The sequence below is a fragment of the Xenopus laevis genome, chromosome 8S (assembly GCF_017654675.1).
Source record: "Xenopus laevis strain J_2021 chromosome 8S, Xenopus_laevis_v10.1, whole genome shotgun sequence".
In the NCBI taxonomy this organism is placed as follows: Eukaryota; Metazoa; Chordata; class Amphibia; order Anura; family Pipidae; genus Xenopus; species Xenopus laevis.
Window position 1 is genome coordinate 5,813,380 of NC_054386.1, and position 26,885 is coordinate 5,840,264.

At 40.0% G+C, this 26,885-nt stretch overlaps 2 protein-coding genes across 2 annotated transcripts in view; both read left to right on the forward strand.

Moving 5' to 3' along the window:
- The first annotated feature begins 254 nt into the window (after positions 1–254).
- Positions 255–12,867, forward strand: jmjd7.S (jumonji domain containing 7 S homeolog). The gene is made up of 8 exons (XM_018232263.2): positions 255–409; positions 1,801–1,954; positions 2,263–2,516; positions 6,879–6,935; positions 7,469–7,564; positions 8,623–8,699; positions 10,951–11,110; positions 12,554–12,867. Exons 1-8 carry the CDS (start codon positions 355–357, stop codon positions 12,634–12,636), a joined length of 936 nt encoding a protein of 311 aa, XP_018087752.1. The 5' UTR covers positions 255–354; the 3' UTR covers positions 12,637–12,867.
- Positions 12,868–18,026: 5,159 nt separating this feature from the next.
- LOC108700467 (cytosolic phospholipase A2 epsilon-like) overlaps positions 18,027–26,885 on the forward strand; it is a 33,153-nt gene continuing 24,294 nt past the window's right edge. Inside the window, exons 1-4 of the mRNA XM_041574755.1 lie at positions 18,027–18,130; positions 22,810–22,879; positions 24,546–24,682; positions 26,611–26,742. Of these exons, the coding sequence (XP_041430689.1) occupies positions 18,098–18,130; positions 22,810–22,879; positions 24,546–24,682; positions 26,611–26,742 (372 nt within the window). The 5' untranslated portion in view covers positions 18,027–18,097. The remainder of the gene's footprint in view (positions 18,131–22,809; positions 22,880–24,545; positions 24,683–26,610; positions 26,743–26,885) is intronic.

The following is a 26,885-nucleotide window of genomic DNA, read 5'->3' on the forward strand; positions in this document are numbered from 1 at the left end:
GGGCTTATTTTGAATGTCAGTTCAGACCTGATTGGCCCCTAAATGTTTGTAATTGTGTAGCCAGTGTTCCCTAGTTCTGTATTAAATCTGGATATGATTGGCCAGAATGGAGCCTTGAGCCCAATACTTGAATAGAAGAAATAGGACAGGCTCAGTGTGTAGAGAAAGGCTTGCAGTACTGTTGGGAGCCGACAGGTGGCGCTGCTGCGTTGCAATCTCGCTTCCTCACGTGACAGATATTTTCTTGACGCTGACAGCGCGGCTCGTCATTCTAGTCAGGCGTCAGCTGATTGGTTGAATTTTCCGGAAGCGCTGTCGCTGTTCTGGTAAATGTGAGAGTGTTACGTATAGGGAATGGCAGAGAGCGATTTATGGAGTTGTCTGCAGAGATTCTCTGAGGAAATTAGGGGTGAGCGCATGTTCCAATACAGGAGCCCGTGTATCTGTTCCTCTGACTGCACGTGTTTCCGTGTCCGTTTGGAGTTTTGTTGTTGCACCTTTAACACGTGTTATTTCTCTTGTTTATTATACAACTCGTATCTGTGAGATATCCCCGCAGTCTGTCAGTGCTGTTTAGTCTTTGTGTAAATATCATTGTAATGGACAGAATGAGACTTATTTACCCCTTTTATTTCATCTTTCTGACTTTTACAGCGACAGTCTGTTCCCTCTTCATTTTGTTTCTCACCTGAGACCCAGGAGCACATTCATACCTCCCAACTGTCCCTTTTCGGAGGGACAGTCCCTCTTTTGACAGCTCAACCCGCAGTCCCTCATTTGTACTGGAAAGTCCCTCTTTTCTCTGCACTGAACAGCCAGAAAAAGAAACAAAGTTTCTCGATTAATTGGCTTTTAGCAGAGAGCCCAGAACAGCTAACAGGTGCAAATAAGATACTTTGTAACAATTTTGAAATACAAAAACACAGTTTAGATAAGGAGAAATATTTTCAAACTTTCATAACCTGCCAAATTTTGTAAAACAAACATGGTAATTAGTGGGTGTGGCCACAGAAAGGGCGTGGTCAAAAAATTGCTGTGCTACGTGCGGGAAAAATTTTTTTGTCCCTCTTTTTACTTCCAAAATGTTGGGAGGTATGCACATTTTGTGTAATTTTTTAAAAGTCGCAAAGGGAGACAGACCTATTCTTCTAGAAAATTCACCTTAAAGGGTGCCATTTGCCTTGAAAAAGCTTTTCAGCGAAACGCGTCGGCATTATCCTTCGTCTTATTATTATTGATTTTAACCTTATTTCTTACCAATCCCTTTTTAAAAACGGTTGGATTTTTAACCTACTTGAGCGCTCTTTAGCCATCCTACTAGCCTGCCAGAAAGCATTTCTCTCCTAAAGTGATCTGGTTAGTTTATTGTAAATTACTGCAAATTCCCCACTAGTCCCGCCCATCTGTGCCACTTCCTGTTGCTTCCTTTCACAGGCTGTTCAGGGGAGCAGGCAGCACTCAACACACTGCACTGTAGAATAAGAACCAATCAGCAGCTAGGCTGACCTGATAGGGAACTGAAGCTTATCTGTGACTGCAGGGCTGTGATTGGCTGCTCCCCCCTACTGTGCGTCCAGCAGGGACCGTTAGGACACACCCACCCCTCATTTGAAATATAGACAGGGACCAGTGAACTCTAATAAAGGGGCTAATTTTGAAGATAAAATTAATTTACAGCCGAAAGTAAAACCAGACCATATAGTATATATTATTGCCTACAAATTAGTTTTTTTTTATTTATTTATCCTATATGTCTCCTTTAAGCACTGTCTACACTGGACTAAACTGCTTCTTTTGCAGAGCTCCATGGAACGGATTCAGTCCCTTATCTTGATGCAGTTCCCTCTCCGTTGCAGTTTCATCGAGAATGGATATCCCCAAACAGACCCTGTATCATTCGCAACGCCATAAGTCACTGGCCAGCCTTTCACAAATGGACATTGGGTTATCTCCGGTAGGATAATGGCAGCTGATGGTTGCCGCCCAGGTTTACAGGGGGCTTTTGTTAACCCTTTTTCACTTTTTAATAAAAGAATAATCTCTGATGCAGAATCCTGGAAGTCACCAGGTGTCCTTTTTATGAAACATCTTTAGTTGTTGAGAAACAGGTGGGTTCCGTTATATTGCAGCTGAGGAATACAACACAAAATGTTTTTTTTTTATTAGGTTTTGCACTTTATTTACAATGCCGTATGCCCTTTTATTCTTTAATTGCACTGTGCAATACTACATATTAATCTGTGAATATCCTCCTTTATTCAGCACTCGTGTAGGCTCCAAGAAAGTTAGTGTGGCTGTCACCCCAAATGGGTATGCGGATGCAGTGTACAAGAACAGATTTGTCATGCCTGAAGAGAGAAGCATGCTTTTATCAGACGTCCTGGACATTGTGGAGAAGAAATCAAAGCCCCCGGGGGTATTCTATATCCAAAAGCAGTGCTCTAACCTCACTGAAGAGTTCCCTGAGCTTGTAGAGGACGTGGAAAACCATATACCTTGGATGAGTGAAGCATTGGGTAATGCAATACATTCTAAACTTCTGATATGCTGTATTTAAAGGGGACCTGTCACCCAGACATAAAAAACTGTATAATAAAAGTCCTTTTCAAATTAAACATGAAATCAAAATTCAGTTTTTTTTATTAAAGCATTCATAGCTGTTGTAAACATGTTTAAAAATCTCAACTGTCAATCAATTATTGCCTGTCCCTCGTCTATGCCTTAGGCAATTACTTTCACTTTCCTGCACTTCCTACATGTCACTGCTCTCCTCACATTCCCCCGTTCTCTTCGCCATTTAATTGTGTAACCAGGACATGGGGATGGACATCAGGTCCCCCATTCTGGTGCACAAACAAGATTCTGAGATGATACAAGACTTGTCTTAATAACAGTGTCCACAAAATGGCTCCTGCCTGCTTGTTATAATTATGAATTCCCAGACTGAAGGAAACAAAATTCAAATAATTAAAGTTCATTTTGCTTGACTAATGTTATAAAATAGGATTTGGAATATTTATTTTGGGTGACAGGTCCCCGTACCATATGTCTCATCAAAAAAGGTTATCACTGGGACCTTTATCAAGATAACAACACACGAAAATGCAAAGAGTTATAAAGACTCACCCACCAGTGACCCATCACCAAACTCCTCCCACTAATTCAATTATGCAGGTTAACCCTTGGTGAACCGTATTAGGAAGTTGATGTTTTAAACGATGGTCTGGAAGACAAAGTGCATAGTGCCTTATATTAGATGTCATAAAAATGGATACAGTATTTAAAAAGCTTATAAAAAGAGTTACAACAGTAAAAAACATAAATTAAAAACAATGTATCAAAATCTTGTAAATACAGAACATGCAAGTTAAGATTATTTCAATATTTTCTTAGTATCAAGGCTATACAGAATTATAGAAATGGAGTAAAAGAGCAATATTCATTGAGTCCACGGGGGGCTACTGTATTCAATGTCTTGATCCAGAAAACCTCCTTTAGTAACAGCACACGATCCCAGTTCCCTCATCTATTAGGTTCTGGCACCAGATCTAAACCCATAAATCTAAGTGTAGGCAATCTATGGCCCATTTTCAAAAAATTTTGCGATATGGGTAAGTCTGATTCGCCAGTTTCAAACGCCCGTTTTATTGAAGATCTGTGGTTGCCCATGCGTTCACGTAGCGTGTTCTGCGTTTTACCCACATATAATAAACCGCATGGGCATGTTATCATGTAAATCACATGAGTAGATGTGCAAGAAATACGGTGTTTTATCGGGATTTCCTTACCCGAATGGGGATGTCTAAAGGTGGCCATACACGGGCCGATAAAAGCTGCCGACAGACTGTGTCGGCAGTTTATTGGCCCGTGTATGGGGCCCCCCCCGATGAGCTTCACAGATTGAGATTCGGCCAGACCTCGATCGGATGGGATGAAAAATCCCGTCGGATCGCGGCCGCATCTATTCGTTGATGCGGTCCCGCGATCCAACCACCCATTACTATTCGTTAGGATCTGATCGTTGGGCGCTTTTTTCAATTTGCTCAGAATGTTTCCACTGTGTTCGTAACATTTAATGGGATCCGATTGCATAAGTAGATCTCTCAAGTTTTGTCTACGTTTATAGCCCCATAATGGTTTTTGGTTTACAAATTGGGCTAGTTTTTTGTCACTTTGTTTAATTGGCCAACTTTTTTCCACAATAGGTCTAATAGCGTTAGAGCCACTTGTTGCAATAAAACGATCTTGCTCCGTTGATGGAGTCTTCTGCTGTAATGTATCATCCTGAGTTAAATGATTGCGAGCTTTATCAAGGGTTTGTTAGAGTGTATTGATTATAGCCCCTCTGTTTAAAACGGTTCAAAGTATTTAATAATTGCTTTTCACAAATATGCCGATCAGAATTGTTACTTCTAGTTCTTAGAAACTGTGAAAAGGGATCTGCCTTCTTTGAGCTGGGAGGGTGAAAACTGGTAGCATATAACAATGTATTTCTATCTGTGAGCTTGCGGTATCGCTTATGCCCCAAACCATTGTTATATCTAAATATCTCAATATACAGAAATTGGATACAATTTATATCATGGGTAACTGTAAATTTCACCGGCGTATCCAGCAAATTAAGGCTTTCCCCCTTGTTCAGCAGCTCACTATCATGTCCTCGCCAAATTATAATAATATCATCTATGTAGCGAAGATATAATAACAGTGAGTCTCCAAAAAGATGTATAATGTTATGTTGTTCAAAGAAAGCCATATAACAGTTAGCATATACAGGAGCCATTGCTGCACCCATTGACGTGCCCTCTTTTTGTAAATAAAATTTTTTTTCAAATCGAAAATAGTTGTATTTCAATGCTAATTCTAAGAGTTGGCACATAAATCCAATGGGTGGGCCCTCATATGTAACTGCCCAGTGTACTGCTTCTATTCCTTGGGGTGGGGAATAATTGAGTATAGACTGCAGACATCTAGACTAGCCAATACAATTGGCCCTTCTGTCAGGGTTGTTTGTGCCAATATGCCCAATAATTGTTGTGTGTCCTTAAAGGGATACTGTCATGGGAAAAAAAAAATTTCAAAATGAAACAGTTAATAGTGCTGCTCCAGCAGAATTCTGCACTGAAATCCATTTCTCAAAAGAGCAAACAGATTTTTTTATATTCAATTTTGAAATCTGACATGGGGCTAGACATTTTGTCAATTTCCCAGCTGCCCCTGGTCATGTGACTTGTGCCTGCACTTTAGGAGAGAAATGCTTTCTGGCAGGCTGCTGTTTTTCCTTCTCAATGTAACTAAATGTGTCTCTGTGGGAAATGGGTTTTTTCTATTGAGTGCTGTTCTTAGATCTACCAGGCAGCTGTTATCTTGTGTTAGGGAGCTGTTATCTGGTTACCTTCCCATTGTTCTTTGTTTGGCTGCTGGGGGGGGAGAAAGGGAGGGGGTTGATATCACTCCAACTTGCAGTAAAGAGTGATTGAAGTTTATCAGAGCACAAGTCACATGACTTGGGGCAGCTGGGAAATTGACAATATGTCTAGCCCCATGTCAGATTTCAAAATTGAATATAAAAAAATCTATTTGCGCTTTTGAGAAATGGATTTCAGTGCAGAATTCTGCTGGAGCAGCACTATTAACTGATTCATTTTGAAAAAATGTTTTTTTCCCATGACAGTATCCCTTTAAAATGATATGGCAAAGCTTGAACAGTGCCCTGAAGGTAATAATCCAAATATAATCCAATGGGGTATAATAGGCTATTTCTTGATGAAACAATGGGAGGGTTACAGAAACTTTTATGGATTTTCGGCAAACAATACAAAACAGGGCACACTGGATAATCCTGTAAAAGAAATTGCTTTTCAACTTCGGTAATCCACTTTTGTCTCTGAGCATAATTTAATACCGTATATACTCGTGTATAAGCCGACCCGTGTATAAGCCGAGGTACCTAATTTACCTAAGAAAACTGGAAAAATGTATTGACTCGTGTATAAGCCTAGGGGCCCCATGTCAGATTTCAAAATGTGAATGTGTAAATGTGTAATCATGTTTTATGGCATAGAAATCTATCTAAAACTATTTAAAAGAGCCTCCCCATAATTCCATCAGCAGGAACATGACACTGCAAAAATATGCTTACCCTGAGAAGGATCAGTGTGGGCCAGGTTATAAATAGGACACAGTTCTCTAGCACAGACGCATAGTGATGCCACTGCTGATCCGACGGGGTGAAAACATCAAAATCCCTCATAAAATGGCTGGAGAAATGTTCCCCTTTACACCCAGCACCCTGCGAGCCCTGCAGAGACAGAGGGAGCTCTGTCTTGTCCCGCAGAGCTTTGACTTCCAGCCCAGCAGTGCGACCCCCTGTGACCCGGCCCCAGCAGGACTGTCTGTGACTGACTGTCACGATCGCCGCCCGGAGCAGGTCCAGGAGCTCCGGGCGGCGCGTCCTTCCCTGCCGGCGTTCGCTCCCAAAATGGCGGCGCCCATGGCCGCCACGTGGGTAGCGGCCGGCGCCGCTACCCACGTGGCGGCCATGGGCGCCGCCATTTTGGGAGCGAACGCTCCTACGATGATCCGAAAATCGTAGGAATCCTCGATTCGTACAATAGGATCTGTGTGTCTATGGCCACCTTTAATCTCCCCAAATCTGCTCGTGTGCCCCTGCCTTTAACTGTTACAATTTTGCAACATTTAGTTGATCCATTTCTCAGCAGCATCTCTGGAGTATTAGCAACTATTGTATCTGAAAACAACTAGTTGTTTGAAGGTGAACAACCCCTTTAAACACCAAATGTATTCCCTGTAAATGTGTGTAATGTTTTCTCTAATATTGTAACTCACTGGGTTATTGTCTTCTTCTTTAATCCAAGGAAAGAGTCCAGATGCTGTTAATTTCTGGCTGGGGGAATCAGCGGCGATAACTTCTTGTAAGTCCTTTTGATTCACTAGTTTTGATTTGGATTGATTGTAATTTGGGGTACATGCCGTTCCTTAGAGTAGGTATTTTGTGAAAGATGTAAATGTGTGTTTTCATACCATTTGAAAATGAATGTATTCTGTGACTTATGATCACTGAGTAAGGTTAATGTCACAACGGCAGTTGGCTAATGGGACTGTAGCATCTACACTTCCACCTTGAAAGATATCAATTGGGTTGAAAATGGTCCAATTACTTTTGAGCCCCTGAAATGAAGTAAAAAAAAAGGCTTTAGTTCGTCACATTTTTCTGAAATCTTTTTGTTCAACCCACTGAATTAAAGGTGAAAGTCTGCAGTTTGACTGCATCTGAGTTGTTTCATTTAAAATTCATTGTGGTAATGTACAGAACCAAAATTAAAAAAAAAAATTGTCTCTGTCCAAATATTTATGGACCCAACTGTAACACTAACTGCCAAATCAACATATTTTATGGCAATTTGGAGACCTAATAATCACTTTTCTATTGCTGATTTCTTTGCAGTACACAAAGATCACTACGAGAATCTTTACTGTGTCATTTCTGGAGAGAAGCATTTTATTCTGCATCCGCCAAGTGACCGGCCTTTTATCCCTTATGGTACGAGCACTTTTTTTTCAAACTCCATTAGCTTGTCCACTTGACTGACTTTATTTAGTGACATGATTATTTCAGCATGCCTTATGTTGCCATGCTATATTATATCAAACTACTACACACAGAATGTTTTGCACTAACATCTTTTCAACATACAAACTGCTCACCATTCTATGTGATTTTGTGTGTGCACAACTGAACCAAACCATTCAGAACTTTACGCAGAAAATCTCTCCCTTTTATTATGATTGTGATTATTCTCAACATGTATTTATACGGGTGCATACAGTAAACATTCAGTAAACATTCAAGAAAACAAAAAGATGTAAAGAGGGCCCTGCCCAAAATAACTTTCAGTGTTACTTTAATAAATATTGCTAAAACATATCACCTTTTGCTTAAACATTACCAATATACAGATCAACGAATATATTTTTAGTTTTATCTCACTTTATTCTTACCCTACTTAGCAGGTTGTCATTAAAGGGATACTGTCATGGGAATAATTTTTATTTCAAAACACTGCTCCAGCAGAATTCTGCACTGAAATCCGTTTCTCAAAAGAGCAAACAGATTATTTTATATTTTATTTTGAAATCTGACATGGGGCTAGACATATTGTCAGTTTGCCAGCTGCCCCCAGTCATGTGACTTGTGCTCTGATAAACTTCAGTAACTCTTTACTGCTGTTCTGCAAGTTGAAGTGAAATCACCGCCCTCTCTTTCTCTCCAGCAGCCTAACAACAGAAAAATGGGAAGGTAACCAGATAACAGCTCCCTAACACAAGATAACAGCTGCCTGGTAGATTTAAGAACAGCACTCAATAGTAAAATCCAGGTCCCACTGCAACACATTCAGTTACATTGAGTAGAAACAACAGCCTGCCAGAAAGCAGTTCCATCCTAAAGTGCTGCAGGTTACATACTCCTGTGTTGACTATTCTGTCCCCCTCCCACACCTGATCTTCTATAAGTCTTCTTCACACCCTCTCCATAAGTTATTTTCTCTTTTAACCACTGAATTGTGACTTCCTCTAATCTATTGTTGTTTTTTTTTTTAGAAATGTTCCAGCCAGCAACATACCATGTATATGAAGATGGGTCTTTTAAAGTTGTTGATCTTGAATCTGCAGACAAGGTAAAATAATCCAGTGGTTTATTTAGGATGGTGGCAGATAGGGGAGATTAGGGGCGACTAATCTCCCCGTACTACCTTCCCACTGGCTAGAATGCGAATCACTGGCGGATGACATACATATCGATTCATTTTCCGAAGTCGCCCAACGTTGCCTCATAGGAAGGCATTTCGGAGAGATAAGTCCCCTGCACTAGATAAGATTTGTCGACGGGCAGGGTCTGGTGGTTTGCGTAGTACAGCCCTTGGGTACTGTATCATACAGTAATATTCCATTGCTAAATATCTGCTTTTGATTGTTTAGCATAAATACTGTAGGTCTGAATTAGCTACTCCAATAGTGCCAAATGACTATACCAGATATTATTTGTGCATGTGTTTTGTATGAATGAGCCACAACCACCAGATAATCACTGTACAGTAAGGTCCATAAATATTTGGACAGAGGCAAAAAGATTGCATAAAAATGTGAGGAACTAAAGCCTTTTTTAACACAATCACTTCATTTCAGGGGCTCAAAAGTAATTTAAAAAAATTAAAAAACTGAAAATAAAATGTTCATTTCTAATACTTAGTTGAAAACCCTTTGCTGGCAATGACAGCCTGAAGTCTTGAACTCATGGACATCACCAGATTCTGGGTTTCCTCCTGTTTAATGCTCTGCCAGGCCTTTACTGCAGCCGCTTCTTTCACTTGCTGTTTGTTTGTGGCCTTTCTGTCCCAAGTTTAGTCTTCAACAAGTGAAATGCAGCTCAATTGGGTTCAGATCAGGTGACTGACTTGGCCATTCAACAATATTCCACTTCTTTGCTTTAATAAACTCCTGGGTTGCTTTGGCTGTAATTTTTGGGTCATTATGAGACGCCTCCCAATCAATGTGAGTGCTTTTAGCTGGATTTGAGCAGACAGTGTCTCTGAAGAGCTCACAATTCATTCTTGTGCTTCTGTCCTGTGTCACATGATGGATAAACACTAGTGTCCCAGTGCCACTGGCAGCCATGCACGCCCAAGCCATCACACAGCCTCCCAAATGTTTTATACACAACTGTGCTATGCTTTGGATCATGAGCTGTTCCACTCCTTCTCCAGACTTTTTTCTTGCCATCATTCTGGTAGAGGTTACTCTTTGTTTCATCTGTCCAAAGAATGTTTTTCCAAAACTGTGCTGGCTTTTTTAGATTTTTTTTTTTAGCAAAGTCCAATCTAGCCTTTCTATTATTGATGTGTATGAGTGGCTTGTACCTTGCAGTGCACCCTCTGTATTTACTTTCATGCAGTCTTCTCTTTATGGTAGACTTGGAAATTGATACTCTACCTCCTGGAGAGTGTTGTTTACTTGTTTGGCTGTTGTGAAGGGGTTTCTCTTCACCATGGAAATGATTCTGAGATCATCCACCACTGTTGTCTTCCGTGGACGTCCAGGTCTTTTTGAGTTGCTGAGTTCACCAGTGATTTCTTTCTTTCTCCGGATGTACCAAACTGTATGTTTTGCCACTCCTAATATTGTAGCAATTTCTCGGATGGGTTTTTTCTGTTTTTGTAGCTTACGGAGGACTTGTTTCACCTGCATGGAGAGCTCCTTTGCCGTATGTTGTCTGTTCCACATACAAGCACCCCCCCCCCCCAAATCAACTCCAGGGCTTTTATCTGCTTCATTGATAATGACATAACGAAGGAATTGCCCCCACCTGCCCATGAAATAGCCTTTGAGTCAATTGTCCAATTGCTTTTGAGCCCCTGAAATGAAGTGATTGTGTTAAAAAAGGCTTTAGTTCCTCACATTTTTATGCAATCTTTTTGTTCAACCCACTGAATTAAAGCTTGAAAGTCTGCAGTTCAACTGCATCTGAGTTGTTTTATTTCAAATCCATTGTGGTAATGAACAGAACCAAAATTAAGAAAGAAAAAAAAGTTGTCTCGGATGGATTGATGGATGGACCTAACTGTATTTTGCATGAGTGTGCCACAAGCAACAGATAATCACTGTATGTGTATCCCCTGGAATGCCGCTCATAAGGCTCAGTACATTTCATGTTGGTATTGAGCTTTGTGTGTCTAGCCATGACAAAACTTTAGGTGATGACAACAGTAGTGACTTACAGGTCCTCTTAAATACTGACACTGCATTTTTGCAATAATGTGCCAGGAAGGCACCCTCCTCTTTAATGTGGTATTTCTGGTTTCCCTTTTATTGTGAAATAAAACAACCTGTAAACTCCTTTAAGTGTAGAACTTTTTGTCATATTTTCTCAAGGTTCCCTGGATTCCTGTTGATCCATTAGAGCCAGACTTGATTCGCTACCCTGCTTATAAAGAGACAAAACCTCTGCACTGCACGGTGAGAGCTGGAGAAATGCTCTATCTGCCTTCTCTGTGGTTCCATCATGTGCGTCAGTCTCACGGCTGCATTGCAGGTACAGTACAAGTACAGTTCCTTGATAAAAACAAGCTGTTGCAAAATAGTGAGACACCCATTCATTAACAGATTAACTCTTTTCATGTACAGGTATGGGACCTGTTATACAGAATGCTCGGGACTTGGGGTATTCTGGAAAAGGGTTTTTTCTGTAATTTGGATCTCCATACCTTAAAGAGGAAGTAAAATCTAAAATAGAATAAGGCTAGAAATGCTGTATTTTGTATACTAAACATAAACATGAACTTACTCCACCACAAGCCTAATCAAACAAATGGTTTATGTTTTCAAAGTTGGTCACAGGGGGTCACCATCTTGTAACTTTGTTAAACATCTTTGAGCACGTGCACAGTCTTGGTCTTGCAGTGTGATCTGGGCTGCTTAGGGATCAAAACAGCACAAGTCAAATAATATCTGCCAGAAGCCGATACAGCAAGACTGATTAATAATCAGAATATACAGACTGCACTGGGTCCTGTGTTGTCATGTAATCTAATGTGGATTTTATAGTTTTTGTATTGTTTAATACAGACTTTCTCCAACTCTGCAGAACCAGTGGCTGCAGCAAAATAATCCTCCAAATAGAATCCCAGTTTATCTGTTTAAATCTGGCTCCATGATCTTTGTCCCTGCAGCTGGAGTTGGAAACAGTAAAGGGGATGTAAAGGCAAAAATAAAATCCAAAACAAATCTCTACACAGTCGCCAACTGCTCTACAGGGAAACAAACAAAGCTGCTTGAGTTCTGCATGGCTGGGAAGTAAGGCGGGGTCTCCCCCTGCTGTTCATAAGTATGATTGTTTCCCTGCAGAGCAGTTAGGAACTGTCTGACAATTCCTATCCACAGCAGTAAATGAAGGGAGAATTTCACTGCATACAGTCAGGTTATAAAAATGGTTCACATTTTTTAATTAAAGTGTATTGAAGATAGGTTTCTTTTTTATTAAAGCCTTAACATGCCCTTTAATTCTACTAAAACATCAATTAAACATTAAATAAACCCAATAGGATTGTTTTGCTTCCAATAAGGAATAATTATATCTTAGTTGGAAAGAAGTACAAGGTACTGTTTCATTACTACAAGGAAAAAGAACATAATTTTTTAAAATCTGAATTATTTGATTATAATGGAGTCTACGGGAGATGGCTTTTCCGTAATTACGGGTTTCTGGATAACGGGTTTCCGGATAACGGATCCTATACCTGTAATAACTTTCCTACAGATACATTTAGGTCTGTTTGCTGTTGCAATTAATAAAATATAAAGATTTTTATGAGAATAGGGGTTTTTTCCCCTCCAGCTACCTTTTCACTGTAATTGAATAATAATAAATTGTATGGATGCATAAAATAAGTCTCTTGGCATCAGTATCAGTCGTGTTGCTTACAATTCGCTGCAGTTCACAGTTTAAAATGATCTCTCCTTTTCTTCTCCTTAACAGTAAATTTCTGGTATGACATGGAGTACGACATCCGCTACCACTATTTCCAGCTTCTTGACTCTATCTCCAAAACCGACACTTGAAGAAGCGCCATCAGAATCTGGAATAAAATGCCACAATCAGACAGCCCCATAATGCCAGACAAAACCCCTGCTATGGATAAGAAGATTCAGCTACATTGAGTCTGAGGGAGTTGTTCTCCTCATAGAGACTTCATGTCCTGTGTGACATCTGAGTAAACTATTTATCTTATATCATGTGAAATACACAAAGAGCTGCTCATGACAATAAAGGCAGCACATATGTATGTTTTACATCTTTCCTCCTTGTCCTCTTTACATAATACATTTTAAGGATGGGGGTTATGTAATATCAGGAGCAAATTTTGGTGCACTTTTTGTCACCTTTAGCAACCAGCAGGCAGCGTTTACTTGTCACCTGTTTAAAAGCAAGCATCTAATTGGTTGTTATAGGTTACTGCTCCTGGGCAAACGTTGTGCCTTAATATAAATACTAAATGGAACATGAAACTGAATGTGTTTAACACGCTGGCTTCTTCCAACATGCACATCCCTGGTCTCTCTAGAAACAAAATACAACTAAATATATGGTTAACTGATCAGAATATGGCTTATGGTGCTGTATCTGGCCAGTGTTCAGAGAACTGTGGATATTGGTGATGTGCGGGTCAATTTTTTCCCGACCCTAACCCTCCCTCCATCTGCGCCTGTCTGAGTCCGGCTTCCCTTTATAGACCCGCCTGCCAATGATGTCACATCAGGGGCGAGCAGGCGCGCACCTATAAAGCTGAAAGCCGGCAGGGACATGCAAGTTCAGCCCGAACCCTTGGTAAACCCGCGGGTATAAGGCCCGGCCCGCACATCACTAGTGGATATAGTAGTTATTATGGGTATTTTAATCTTTGCCACACATCAGACTCGCCAAGATCAGTACTGTCCAACTGGTGGGCCGCAAGACCCCCCCCTTGTGTGCCCCCCCACATGAAAGTCTGCCTGTGTAAGCTTTAAAATTTATCAGTACTTAGATTAACTGGCCCCTGCATTGTTTACACCTCAAATTCAGACAGTAAACTCCTGCATCATAAACACATGTAACACCTCTATTGTTCACATCCCTAAAGCCCTGTAATGTTCCCTGTGTGTGCCACTCTGCCTGCCCTATGCTCCCCCTTGTGTGCCACTCTGCCTGCCCTATGCTCCCCCTGTGTGTACCATACTCTGCCTGCCCTATGCTCCCTGTGTGTGCCATACTCTGCCTGCCCTATGCTCCCTGTGTGTGCCATACTCTGCCTGCCCTATGCTCCTTGTGTGTGCCTAACTTACCTGTTCTATGCTCCTTGTGTGTGCCATACTGTGCCTGTCCTAGGCTCCCTGTATGTGCCATACTCTGCCTGTTCTATGCTACCTGTGTGTGTCATACTGTGCCTGCCCTATGCTCCCTGTGTGTGTCAATAAATTCTATAGCTAGCTCTGTTATTTCTATTACTTCTAATGAGTGAACATGTGACTTTGATGGGCACTAAGTATGAACCCTTGCCCCCTTTCTTTTAAATTGATTGCTATTAATTGTGCAGCTGCCCAACCACCAGGTTGGGTAATACATTTATTTTTAAAAATATTGAAGCCGATTCGCTCCTCACCCAGTGCAAATGGTGCAGTAATTTAGTCTTAAAAAAGACTAAATCCAGTAAAAACTCCATGGTCCCTGGCCAAAAGACCCAGTAGTTCTTCAGGCTTCGTGAAGAGGGAGCCCTTCTATCCCTGCCCCCCAGAAAAGGCACAGGCAAGGGGCCACCTGTCAACCCTGAGCTCCCTCATAGGGGCAGGGTTCAGGGGGAGGTGAATGTGTGGCCATTAGGCCCCCAAGATTCGTTCTTTGGCACAGGAGGTTGGTTCACAGAATCCAAACGTGCAATATAAAATAAATAAGGGACGGGGAGTAAAGAGAGGTACAAGCCACCATATTTGTCCTGGGAAAGTGTAGCTGTGGTGCTACAGGTATAACTGCCGGTACAAGTGTAAGGACTCAAGTGCTTGTGGGAGAGTGGGCGTCACCTGCGCTCGGAGGTGAAATTGTTGCTAAAGGCCTAGTGTAAATGTCGGCCTGAGGGTCGTGATTCATGTGAGGAGTTGGCCTGCGGCTCTCGCTGCCATTAGGGAAATGCATCTCCCACTTTTCTTCGTTTTTGTACTATTCCATTTTGATATTGTTCTTTGAAAGCAGTTTTGCTGCCTATAAGTTACTGGCTGCAAACACTGAATATTTACGACAAATACTATAATTCCACTTTGTATAAAATGTTATATAATACAGGAAAATTGGTCAAATAAAGTTTATAATAGATGTTTTGAGCTTCAGTAATATGTATTAATTTGATTATAATGTGCCTGTTTTCCCTGCATTATAAAACAGAAGATCTCAAACTTCGTTTTTTGTTTTATAATTTTTTTTAATGGAGCCCTGACCAAATTGTGAACTGCTCTCATTAGATGGAAAGAAGCACATTCTGTGTGTCTAGGACAGTGCCACGTTTTTATTCACTGTTTATACACATTAAATAGGAATCCAGGATTCGGTTCGGGATTCGATTCAGGCTTTTTCAGCAGGATTCGGATTAGGCCGAATCTTTGTGCCTGGCTGAACCAAATCCTAATTTGCATATGCAAGTTATAGGCAGGGTGGGCTTTCACATGATTTCGTCACAAAACAAGGAAGTACACCAATTTTTTCTTTCCCGCCCCGTAATTTGAATATGCAAATTCTGATTCGGTATTCGGCCGCAATGGATTGGGGGATTCGGCCGAATCCAAAATGGTGGATTTAGTGCTTCCCTGATATTAAAACGAAATAGAAACTGCACGGTCGTGGTATTCGATACTAGTGAATCAAAGCAGATGTTTATAATTCGGATTTATCTTATACCAAGTCATAAGGTGTAAAAAAAATTTTGGCAAAGAAATTGGACTGCTCTTCTATAGATGATGAGTTGCCATTTCTTCTGCTGTTTATAATTTAAAGTACCAGTAACATTAAAAAAAAAAATTCAAAATTCGTTAATATAGAACGAAAAATCAACACCAAGGCAAATAAAACTTTTAGATTGCGAAGCCTTTATTAAGAGATAACTTACCAAAACTCCACTTCCTGTCCTCTTCTAAAACGGTGAAAGGGCGACCATCCATGCAGCGGTGTTCAACTTCTCCTCCCTGGCTATTCTCTCTGCAGCGCTTCCCCTATTCCCAGCAGTCGGACTTTGAATCCAGCCTTTCCTCGTCCGGCGAGGAAGAAGAAGAGGAGGAGGGCAGCCTCTACCTCTCCAGCGGCAAGTGTTGTCTTCAGGCGCACTGATCTGCTGAAGAATATCCCCAAGCTCAGGATCAGTGCGACGCGGAGGAGCTGCGCAAACACAAGGGTTTCCACGCGGCCAAGTGCACTCTCCAAGTGCACAGCTCCTGCAAACCGTGGAATTCCGATCCGCCTTTGAGCCGGGAGTGCTACCAGCTCGTAGACCACAATCGTAGCGCATCAATGGATAGCAATTGGTTCGGCGCTACTGAAATCTAAAATCGCCACCTTCTCCTGCAGCAGCAGGGACTGCCAGCCCCAGGCACACTCAGATGGGAACATCACGGGAACAAGGGGTTTGTCCATGCGCTTGTGCACTGTAGTCCTGGGGATATTCTTCAGCAGATCAGTGCGCCTGCAGACAACACTTGCCGCTGGAGAGGCAGAGGCTGCCCTCCTCCTCTTCTTCTTCCTCGCCGGACAAGGAAAGGCTGGAGTCAAAGTCCGACTGCTGGGAATAGGGGAAGCGCTGCAGAGCAGACCTCTGCCTCCTTCACATACTGTCACTAGAATAGCCAGGGAGGAGAAGTTGAACACCGCTGCATGGATGGTCGCCGTTTTAGAAGAGGACAGGAAGTGGAGTTTTGCTAAATTCTCTCTTAATATTGCCTTGATGTTTATTTTTCGTTGTACACTAAAGAATTTTGAAAAAATTTTTTTTTAATGTTACTGGTCCTTTAAGTCTGTAATATAAGGCACGTCAGGGAGTCATTTGCATTCAGCACTGTGCTGTGTCACTGGTTAGAACTGTACTCGGCACATGATCTCGGTGACTAGTCTTTCTGAACATGTTATTATTTTAATCTGAGGTTTCCTGCTGAATGTGCAGGGATTACAGACTTGTGGTTCATAGCGGCTCTCCACGTGCCTCCAATTATTAGAGCTCTTACTTCATTTACATGGCTAATTACTATTCAGTCAGCATTTGAGCAATGCAACTTTGGATAGTGCTGCATAATTCGAAGTATTCAGTCGCCATGTAAAATGATGGAGAGAAGTCTGGGCGCCTCTACTGTAATGATGATGTATCCAGGCTACTTCCCTTAAAGTGTCTTAGGGTAGAGACGCGCAAAGATTCAGGGAGATTAGTCACCTGCCGACAAATTGCCTTCTCTTCGGGCGACTAATCGCTCCTAAAAGCCTTCCCGCTGGCTAGAATCTAAATCGTTGGCAGGATGGCACTCGGAGCAATTCGTTTTCCGAAGTCACCCAAAGTTTCCTCGTGAGGCAACTTGGGGCGACTTCGGAAAATAAAGTGCTCCGAGTGCCATCCCGCACTCGATTTAGATTCTAGCAGGCTGGAAGGCTTTTCGGGGAGATTAATCGCCCGAAGAAAAGGCAATTTGTCACTGGGCGACTAATCTCCCCAAATCTTCACGTGTGTCTGCCGTTAAGGTGGCCATAGACATTACAATTATGATCTTTCCTGGAACAGATGTTTCCAAGAAAGATTGTTTCAATACACACATGTAGAGCTGAATCATTGAATATAAAGGTACAGACAATAGAATTCTACCTGTATCTGATGATTCAGCACTAACAATGTCCGATGTTTGGGTCCCTTCAAAGGCACCGATCAAAATTTTCTGTCCAGCTCTATCGACGAGCCGACCGATAATCCAAGTCTTCTGCCGATATCGTTTGGTTCTTTTTCCACCATACACGCACCGAATATCTTACAAAATGTATTTTGTACAATATTATCTATGTGTCTATGGCCACCTTTAGTCACTTGGTTTAATTAAAGGGATACTGTCATGGAAAAAAAAAATTTTTTTTCCAAAATGAATCAGTTAATAGTGCTGCTCCAGAAGACTTCTGCACTGAAATCCATTTCTCAAAAGAGCAAACTGATTTTTTTATATTCAATTTTGAAATCTGACATGGGGCTAGACATGTTGTCAATTTCCCTGCTGCCCCAAGTCATGTAACTAACTATATTAGAATTTTTTTTTATTTTGCACAGCCTATCTATTTACCCAGTTTTTATTTTTATACTGAACTGTTCCTTTAAAACAAGGAGATGTAGAAGGCGTTTCCTCTTGAGTGTGTGTGATATATGAATGGGAGTGGTGAACATTTAATACATATACCTATACACCATTAAACTCTGGTGCTATATTCTTGGGATATACTTTCATTGATAACATTGGTCTGCATTCAGGAGAACTCACAGAGATGGCCAGTAGCAACTCTTCTGGTTCCTACCAGGTAAAGCCAACATTTTCCAGTCTTTCTGGGGGATATTCCTAAAAGTTTGCTTTTTATTGTGTCTAAAGGGGCTGGTGCCATTTCTTTGATTCTTACCCACTTTAAAACTGTTATAAATGTATAATTATTAGATATATCATTTTGTTCTTTAGTTACTGATTGATACTACGAAGAGAACTCCATTTTTATTGGTGTGTGAATTAGGCGTATTACTTGCCTCTTCACATTGATATCCTAGTGCGGCTATCTGTTTGCCGACACTTATTATCCAAAAAAAGTTACCCAAGCCAGACTAGAGTAAATCATTTGGTTGCAAAATCATATTTACGTACCAGTTCAAGCAGCTCAGTTCATTTACTCATATTATGGATATGGCTATGGAACAGAATTAAAAGGTGATATGAGAGTATTTCTATATTTTGTTCTGTCCCGTTTGGATCTGATATTATCAGGCTGCTAGGGCCTCATTTGCCTCAGTCACCAGATAGGGTTTTGTATGGCAGACTAGATAAAGAATAGGAGAGGAATATTAAAGGGCAACTCCACAAAAACCTAACTTAAGATTTTTAAAAAGTAAACATAATTTCAAGCAACTTTGCAATATACATCATTTAAAAAATATGCAGACTTTTCATGATTTTTAATGGTTTGGAACAGTTCCCTAAGCCCAGCCCCCTGCTCTTCTGCTGATCTGTCTGACTACTTTGCTGAGCTGTCTGACTAGTGTTACTTTGTATCAACAGCCTGCATCCTCCAAACCCCACAATTCCCTGCACATGTGATTTCAATAAGGAACAGAACATCCCAGTGCAATGCATTGTGGGTTATGTAGTTCCTGCATGTTGTCTGTAAGCTGTGGAGAAGTTGTTACAATTTGTAACATCAGTGTTTAGTCCCTCCTTCCCTGCCAGGTAACTGTCATGGGTATATTAGGGGTTTCTGTGTTACGTGGGCCTCTTTATCAAATTTTGGTTTGGAAGCCGAAGTTCCCCTTTAATATTAATACATTGTAAAAACCAGCTACAACTGACGCCAGCAAACAAATAGCATTTTATACAGTATCTACAGTCAAAAAGAAAAACAAGAAGAATAAATAATTAAGGAACCCTCGATGTGGTGCCTCCATGCTAGTGAGTAATTATAAGAATGGAGCCACTATAGGATATGACTGCTTAATATAAACCCTTTAAAATATGACACTGTTTTTATTTTTAGAACAAGTCAGCCTGTTAAATAAATATAAAAGCCGCCATTAAAACATTGTTTCATCATGTCTATTATTCATAGTTTTTGTAGAAACAGGTTACTGTTATTAGGGGTTTCTGTGTTACGTGGCCTCTTTATCAAATTTTGGTTTGGAGGCCGGAGTTCCCCTTTAATATTGAGCCCTATTATAGGTTTCAATGTTGGTATCTAGTTAATAAAAAGATAATAGATTTTGGGAATCCTTGCTTGGGAGTACAACACATCTGCTATCAGAATTGTATTATTTGCCAAAATTGGTATAACATTAACAAAGCAAAAAAAATCAGAGTAAAGGTGTGGGATCCATTATCCGGAAACCCATTATCCAGGAAGCTCCAAATTATGGAAAGGCTGTCTCCCATAGAATCCATTATAATCTAGTAATCAAAATTTAAGAAAATCATTTCCTTTTTCTCTGTAACAATAAAACAGAACCTTGTACTTGATCCCAACTAAAATATAATTAATTCTTATTGGAAGCAAAACCAGCCTACTGGGTTAATTTAATGTTTATATGATTTTCTAGTAGACTTAAGGGCATATTTATCAAGGGTCGAATTTAAAATTGAAAAAACTTCAAATTCAAAAAGACCATCCGAAATTAAGTCAAAGTTTTTTTTGTCGAATAGGTCCGTATTTGGCCGAATTCGAATTGTACGAATCGAAGGAATAGCACATTGTTCAAATTCGATTCAAAGTTTTTCCTCAAAAACAACTTAGAGTTTTCAAAGTCCACCAATTGACTCCAAATAGGTTCAAGGAGATCCCCCATGGGCTAAAACAGCAATTCGGCAGGTTTTAGATGACGAATGGTCGAAGTCGAATTTTTAAAGAGACAGTTCATGATAAATTTCGATATTTGAATCGAATTTGGATTATTCCCTGGTCGAAGTACACAAAAAAAAGCTCGAAATTCTTTTTTTTTTTTTTTTTTCATTCTAAAATTCACCTTGACCTTTTGTAAATCTGCCCCTTAAAGTATGAAGATCCGAATTATGGAAAGATCCATTATCCAGAAAACCCCAGGTCCCGAGCATTCTGGATAACAGGTCCCATGCCTGTAGTAATCTTATTTAATGGCAGATATTGGGGTATCAGTTGCCGCTACCTGGAAACTCTAACACTTAAAATGTTTATTTACTCAATAGCTCCTCCTCCTTAATTACATATGGATGCTGATCATTAATGGCTCTCGTTTACTCCAGCCCTTTGTCTCTGAGCATGAATTCTTGTTTAAATAGGTCACTGTTTTACATATAAGACATAAACAATTCCATGTGGAAATTCCCGTCACTGTATAATTAAAATTTCCAAATTATACACTGTATAATTAAAATTTCCAAACCAGAGACACTGCCCCGTTCCATTGATCTCACCCAATTATCTTATTTAACACATATGCTGAAACGAATCCATAACTGGAACATCATAAGACACAAAATTGCGTATTCTGAATATAGAACAATTAGTGTGGGTGATTTAATATGCTAATCTGACATATCATAGCACAGAGTTTGTTATTCAAAAATGCAGATACAGGATATATTTTTTCATTTAATTTCACAACGGGACAAACATTACTGGATGTGAGCGTTAATAGTTGTTACTGGTTGCAGGTCATATTTCACAGTTACAAGGTTGGACTTGATAGAGTATAAAGAATAATTTAAAGGAGAAGGAAAGCTACAGAGGCAGTTTATTGATGATATATTAGCCACAATAGTGCAAGCTTGAAGACTTTGTTATTCTGTACAATGCTTTACCATACCCGAGTAAACAGCTCTAGAAGCTCTCTCTGTTTGTTTAGGATAGCAGCTGCCATATTAGCTTGGTGTGACATCACTTCCTGCCTGAGTCTCTCCCTCCTCACTCATAGCTTTGGGCTCAGATTACAGCATGGAAGGGAGGGGGAAAAGGAAGAGGGAGAGGGAAGCAAACTGAGCATGCTCAAGCCCAAGCCCTGGAGGTTTAAGCTGAAAACAGGAAGTCTGATACAGAAGCCCATGTGTACGCAACGGAAGGAAAGAAATGTGGTGTTTCTTTTGACAGAGGACTCAGAGCAGCATTACTTTGATGGTTTACTGGTTTATTTATATTGTCCTTTCTGATAAAGCTTACTTAGCTTTAACCTTTCCTTCTCCTTTAATCTCATTATTCCTTTTTATATATTCCTAATGTATTAGTCATACAGGTTTTAACATTGTCGTTTTCTGTTCAGTAAGGCTTATGGGGGATGCACAACCCATACAAAAAATGTTAGGGATGCACCGAATCCAGGATTTGGTTCGGGAATGGCCAGGATTCGACCTTTTTCAGCAGGATTCGGATTCGCCTAAATCCTTGTGCCTGGCCGAACCGAATCAGAAACCTAATTTGCATATGTAAATTAGCAACGGGTAGAGAAATCACATGACTTTTCGTCGCAAGAGAAGAATTTTTCCACTTTTTCCTTTGCTGCCCCTAATTTGCATATGCAAATTTTATTCGGATTCAGTTCGGTATTCGGCCGAATCTTTCACCAAGGGTTCGGGGATTCGGCTGAATCCCAAATAGTGGATTCGCTGCATCCCTAAAAAATATGTGATAGGCCAACCTGGTCATTGGATCATAACTGGTGTATGTAGACCAGCTGTTGCTTGATGGGATTTACAAACTTACCCTACAGATATCTTGCTGATCCCTGGTCAGGTTTAGGTCATTCAGGTTCTCATTTTTGATAAAGTTGCCGACACTCCGTCTGGAGTGGCCAAGTTGAAAGCAAATGTTGATGTCCAGGTAAAAGGTTTATTAACATTTGATTTTCCTTTGTCTTTTGGGGGCTCTGGTTCTGATTCTGGGAATCCCTGCCATAAGTAAGAGGCTTCTGTTGTTTGCTAAAAAGAAGCCTGGACTTTGTAATTAACTAAATATAATTCTCCATGCAATCATGGAAACAAATGTAGCATGCAGATTTTTTTTAAATTTAAATTAATTTAAATAAAAACTGGGTCGATAGCTAGGCTCCGCAAAATAAAACATCTAGAGACTGGATGTGTAACATAATAGCCAGAGCACTACTTCCTGCTTTTCAGCTCCCTTGGTTTCCACTGCCAGGCAGTAACCAATCAGTGACTTGAGGGGGAGGCACATGGGTCATAACTGTTGCTTTTGAATCAATTGCAAACTCACTGAACAGTTATGTCCCATGTGACCTCCCTTCAAGTCACTGACTAACTCAGAGTTAGAGAGCTGAAAAGCAGGAAGTAGAGTTCTGGCTATTATGTTACACATCCACTCACTCCAGCCTTTATACATTACATTTTTGGCTTGCTAACTATATTATAAACATTTTTTATTTTGCACAGCCTATCTATTTACCCAGTTTTTATTTTTTTACTGAACTGTTCCTTTAAAGCAGTAGTTATATTTCTTATAACCTTTACTTGTTTTTATAGGAGGAAAGTCCTCTCAGTTTGTTACTTGTCAAAGTTATACGAGCCCGGAACATCCCATGGGCAGACTGGAGTAAGTATTCTTCTGCGTCTCATTTCATGGACATGTTGAGGCATATGTAATATATATATTGTGACATATAATGTATTGTTATCAAGCAGTTTAAAGCACAGTATGTCCTTGTATTACAAATCTCACAATTTATATGAAATTATATGATTACACATAGTTATGTCATGTCTGAAAAACTTAAAAGGGATTCTGTCATGATTTTCATGATGTCGTTTTTATTTCTAAATGACACTGTTTACACAGCAAATAATTCCCTCTACAAAACAATATAAAATGTCATTCCTGAACCAGCAAGTGTATTTAGTTGTAATATTGGTGTGTAGGTGCATCTCAGCTCATTTTGCCTGGTCATGTGATTTCAGAAAGAGCCAGCACTTTAGGATGGAACTGCTTTCTGGCAGCCTGTTGTTTCTCCTACTCAATGTAACTGAATGTGTCTCGGTGGGACCTGGATTTTACTATTGAGTGTTGTTCTTAGATCTACCAGGCAGCTGTTATCTTGTGTTAGGGAGCTGCTATCTGGTTACCTTCCCATTGTTCTTTTGTTTGGCTGCTGGGGGGGAAAGGGAGGGGGTTGATATCACTCCAACTTGCAGTACAGCAGTAAAGAGTGACTGAAGTTTATTAGAGCACAAGTCACATGACTTGGGGCAGCTGGGAAACTGACAATATGTTTAGCCCCATGTCAGATTTCAAAATTAAATATAAAAAAATCTGTTTGCTCTTTTGAGAAACGGATTTCAGTGCAGAAGTCTTCTGGAGCAGCTAGCGCTCCAACTGATGCGTTTACTGATGCGTTTCAGAAAAAAAAATTCCAATGACAGTATGCCTTTAAGGGACCAGTTCTGACTTCTTTGTAAAGGAAACATACTATTTAGAATGTAAAATAATACTGAAACTAAAAATCTACTCTTCAGAATATAAATGTACACTACAGGGGTTATTAACTAAACTACTAAATTTACTAAACTACAAATGCAAAAATCCGAAAAGTTTGTGATTTTTTTTTTATAAAATCAGAGTTTTAAAAAATCACACATTTTTTGGAATTTATTAAACTCAGAGGATGGAAAAGTCCGAATCAGAAAAGTCAGTGGAAGAAGTCCCAAAGATTTTTTGATGTGCGCTGGGTTTCGTGCAATACCCGGAAGTTTTCGGGCAAAAAAGCATAAGAAAGTTTTCGGGTGAAACATCCAAAAAAATCGTGAAAAGCTAATTTTTTTTTCTGCAAAGCAAATTTTCGGGAAAGTGTAATAATAAATAAGCGTAAAAAACCCGAGCTTGTAGCAGAAAATGTTGAGATAAAATCGGATTTTGATAAATAACTAAAGCACTGCGTATCTTGACAGCGCTATATAAATAAATGATGATGATGATAAATAACCTTCTAAAACTTACCTTTTAGTTAAAAGCATCAGGCAAATACTTTTATGGCAAAATAGCATAAAAAGACAATTATCTTTAAAAATGTTACTTTTCTGGTGTCAGTATCTCTTTATGGTTCATAGGGGGACTGTTGTTGGGCAGTTTTTCCTTCCAGAACTTCTTCAGGTACGAGCTAGGCTACTGGCGATTTACATGACATATTCTGTACAATTCAGATGAAAGTCTTTTCTGCAGTTTTTTGACAGTTGCATTTTTTGTGTTTTCCTTTTGTTTCATGCAGTGAGCAACGCTGATTGTTATGTGTCTCTCTGGCTTCCCTCGTCAACAAACAAGTTGCTGAAAACAGCTACTGCGGCAGATACAAGTAACCCTGAGTGGAATGAAACTTTTCAATTCAAGATATCTGCTAAGATGAAGGTAAAGCACAAGGCCACCTCGTTGTCATGTACCGGCAAGAGCAGCGCTGGTGTAGAGCAAATGTTGGTACAAGTAGAATGAAGTCATATGCAGTGGAGAGAGGGAAGAGTTAAATTATGAGGGGAGACTGACAAGGTTGGGGTTGTTTTTTTCTGGAAAAAAGGCGCTTGCGAGGGGACATGATTAGACTTTACAAGTACATTAGAGGACATTATAGTCAAATAGCAGGGGACCTTTTTACCCATAAAGAGAATCACGTACCAGAGGCCTCCCCTTCAGACTAGAGGAAAAGAAGTTTCATTTAAAGGAACAGAGTAGGGGGTTCATCACAGTGAGGACAGTGAGGTTGGGGAATGCACTGCCGGGTGATGTTGTGATGCTGATTCAGTTAATGACTATAAGAGGGACTTGGATGATTTCTGGGACAGACATAATATCAAAGGCTATTGTGATACTAAACTCTATAGTTAGTATAGGTATGGGTATATAGAATTTTAATTAAAAGTAGGGATGGGTGTGTGTATGGGGCTGGGTTTTCATTTGGAGGGGTTGGACTTGATGGACTTTGTCTTTTTTCAACCCAATTTAAATATATAACTATGTAACTATGTAAGTTTGGAAAGTCCCAGAGTAGCCTGTATTGTTTTGGTGAGACATATTTACATTTAATTACATTGTGAGGATACTAGGAATATATATATAAAATATTAGTTTTGGAAACTACCTTAAAATTGTGTAGACCAGAGTCTTATTTATGTCATTCCCAGCTGCCCCTGGTAATGTGACTTGTGCTCTGATAAACTTCAATCACTCTTTACTGCTGTACTGCAAGTTAGAGTGATATCACCCCCCTCCCTTTCCCCCCAGCAGCCAAACAACAGAACAATGGGAAGGTAACCAGATAGCAGCTCCCTAACACAAGATAACAGCTGCCTGGTAGATCTAAGAACAACACTCTGAGACACATTCAGTTACATTAAGTAGGAGAAATAACAGCCTGCCAGAAAGTAATTCCATCCTAAAGTGCAGGCACAAGTCACATGACTGGGGCAGCTGGGAAATTGACAAAATGTCTAGCCCCATGTCAGATTTCAAAATTAAATATAAAGAAATCTGTTTGCTCTTTTGAGAAATGGATTTCAGTGTAGAATTCTGATGGAGCAGCACTATTAACTGATGTGTTTTGAAAAAAACATGTTTTTCCATGACAGTATCAATTTAAGGACATTGAGACATATTGTGCATACAACTACCAAAAAATGCCTTACCCTTTAAACAACACAGGGATTGTTTGTCCATATATTGCAATATATTTAAGCTGAACAACTACGACACAGTCATCCCATATCTGGCCAGTCCTACGCTCAATTTTCATCTGATTCTTTAAGAATTCAATTGCTTCTTTATAAATTTTATAAAGGGATCAAGTTTTACCTGCAACTTACTTGCTGCTTTCAAAGTAAAACTCCCAAACTTGGCTGCCCTTTTATTAGACACCATTGGGATCACCTGACTATAGCTGGGAAGATCTACATTTTTTAGACTCACAGAGTTTCCTTGTGACCGGAGACTTTATTATGTTTATCATTCCCATCAACCTGATTGGCCTTAATCCCAACCTTCTCCTCCTTTTTAACATAGAAATAATATAGAAATTAAAAATGTGAGCAAATGGCCTTGCCTGAAGATTAAACCAAGTTAAACTGTTTGCAAACTTGGTTGTATGTCGTATGGTATTTTATGATTTCTCTCATACCCTGTACCTCCTCCTTCTTCTATAGGAACGTTCCTCTTAGATGCATGTGATCTGGGGGAAATAAATAGATCTAATTAAACACCATCTTTTAACACTTCTGTAATATCGTGTGATTATCAGATTCTTCCATGCACATGTTATCTTTGTGATTTGTTTTGGGTTTTTTGCTTAGAATGTGCTGGAGCTGACGCTTTATGATGAAGATGTCGTGTCTCAAAACGATCTGCTCTATAAAGTGTTCTTTGATGTGGCAAAAATAACTGCCGGAGAGACCCTGAAGCACAATTTTCTACTCAACCCACCGGTAAAATTACACCATTGAAATATCATTTTAACAAATGCTTCTATGTGTTTGCTGAGATCTAAGGCTACGCTAAAACACTGGAGCACCAGAGACTGGGCTGAGGAGGCAGTTATAGTCTTATCGTGTTTCACCACCAAACTGTA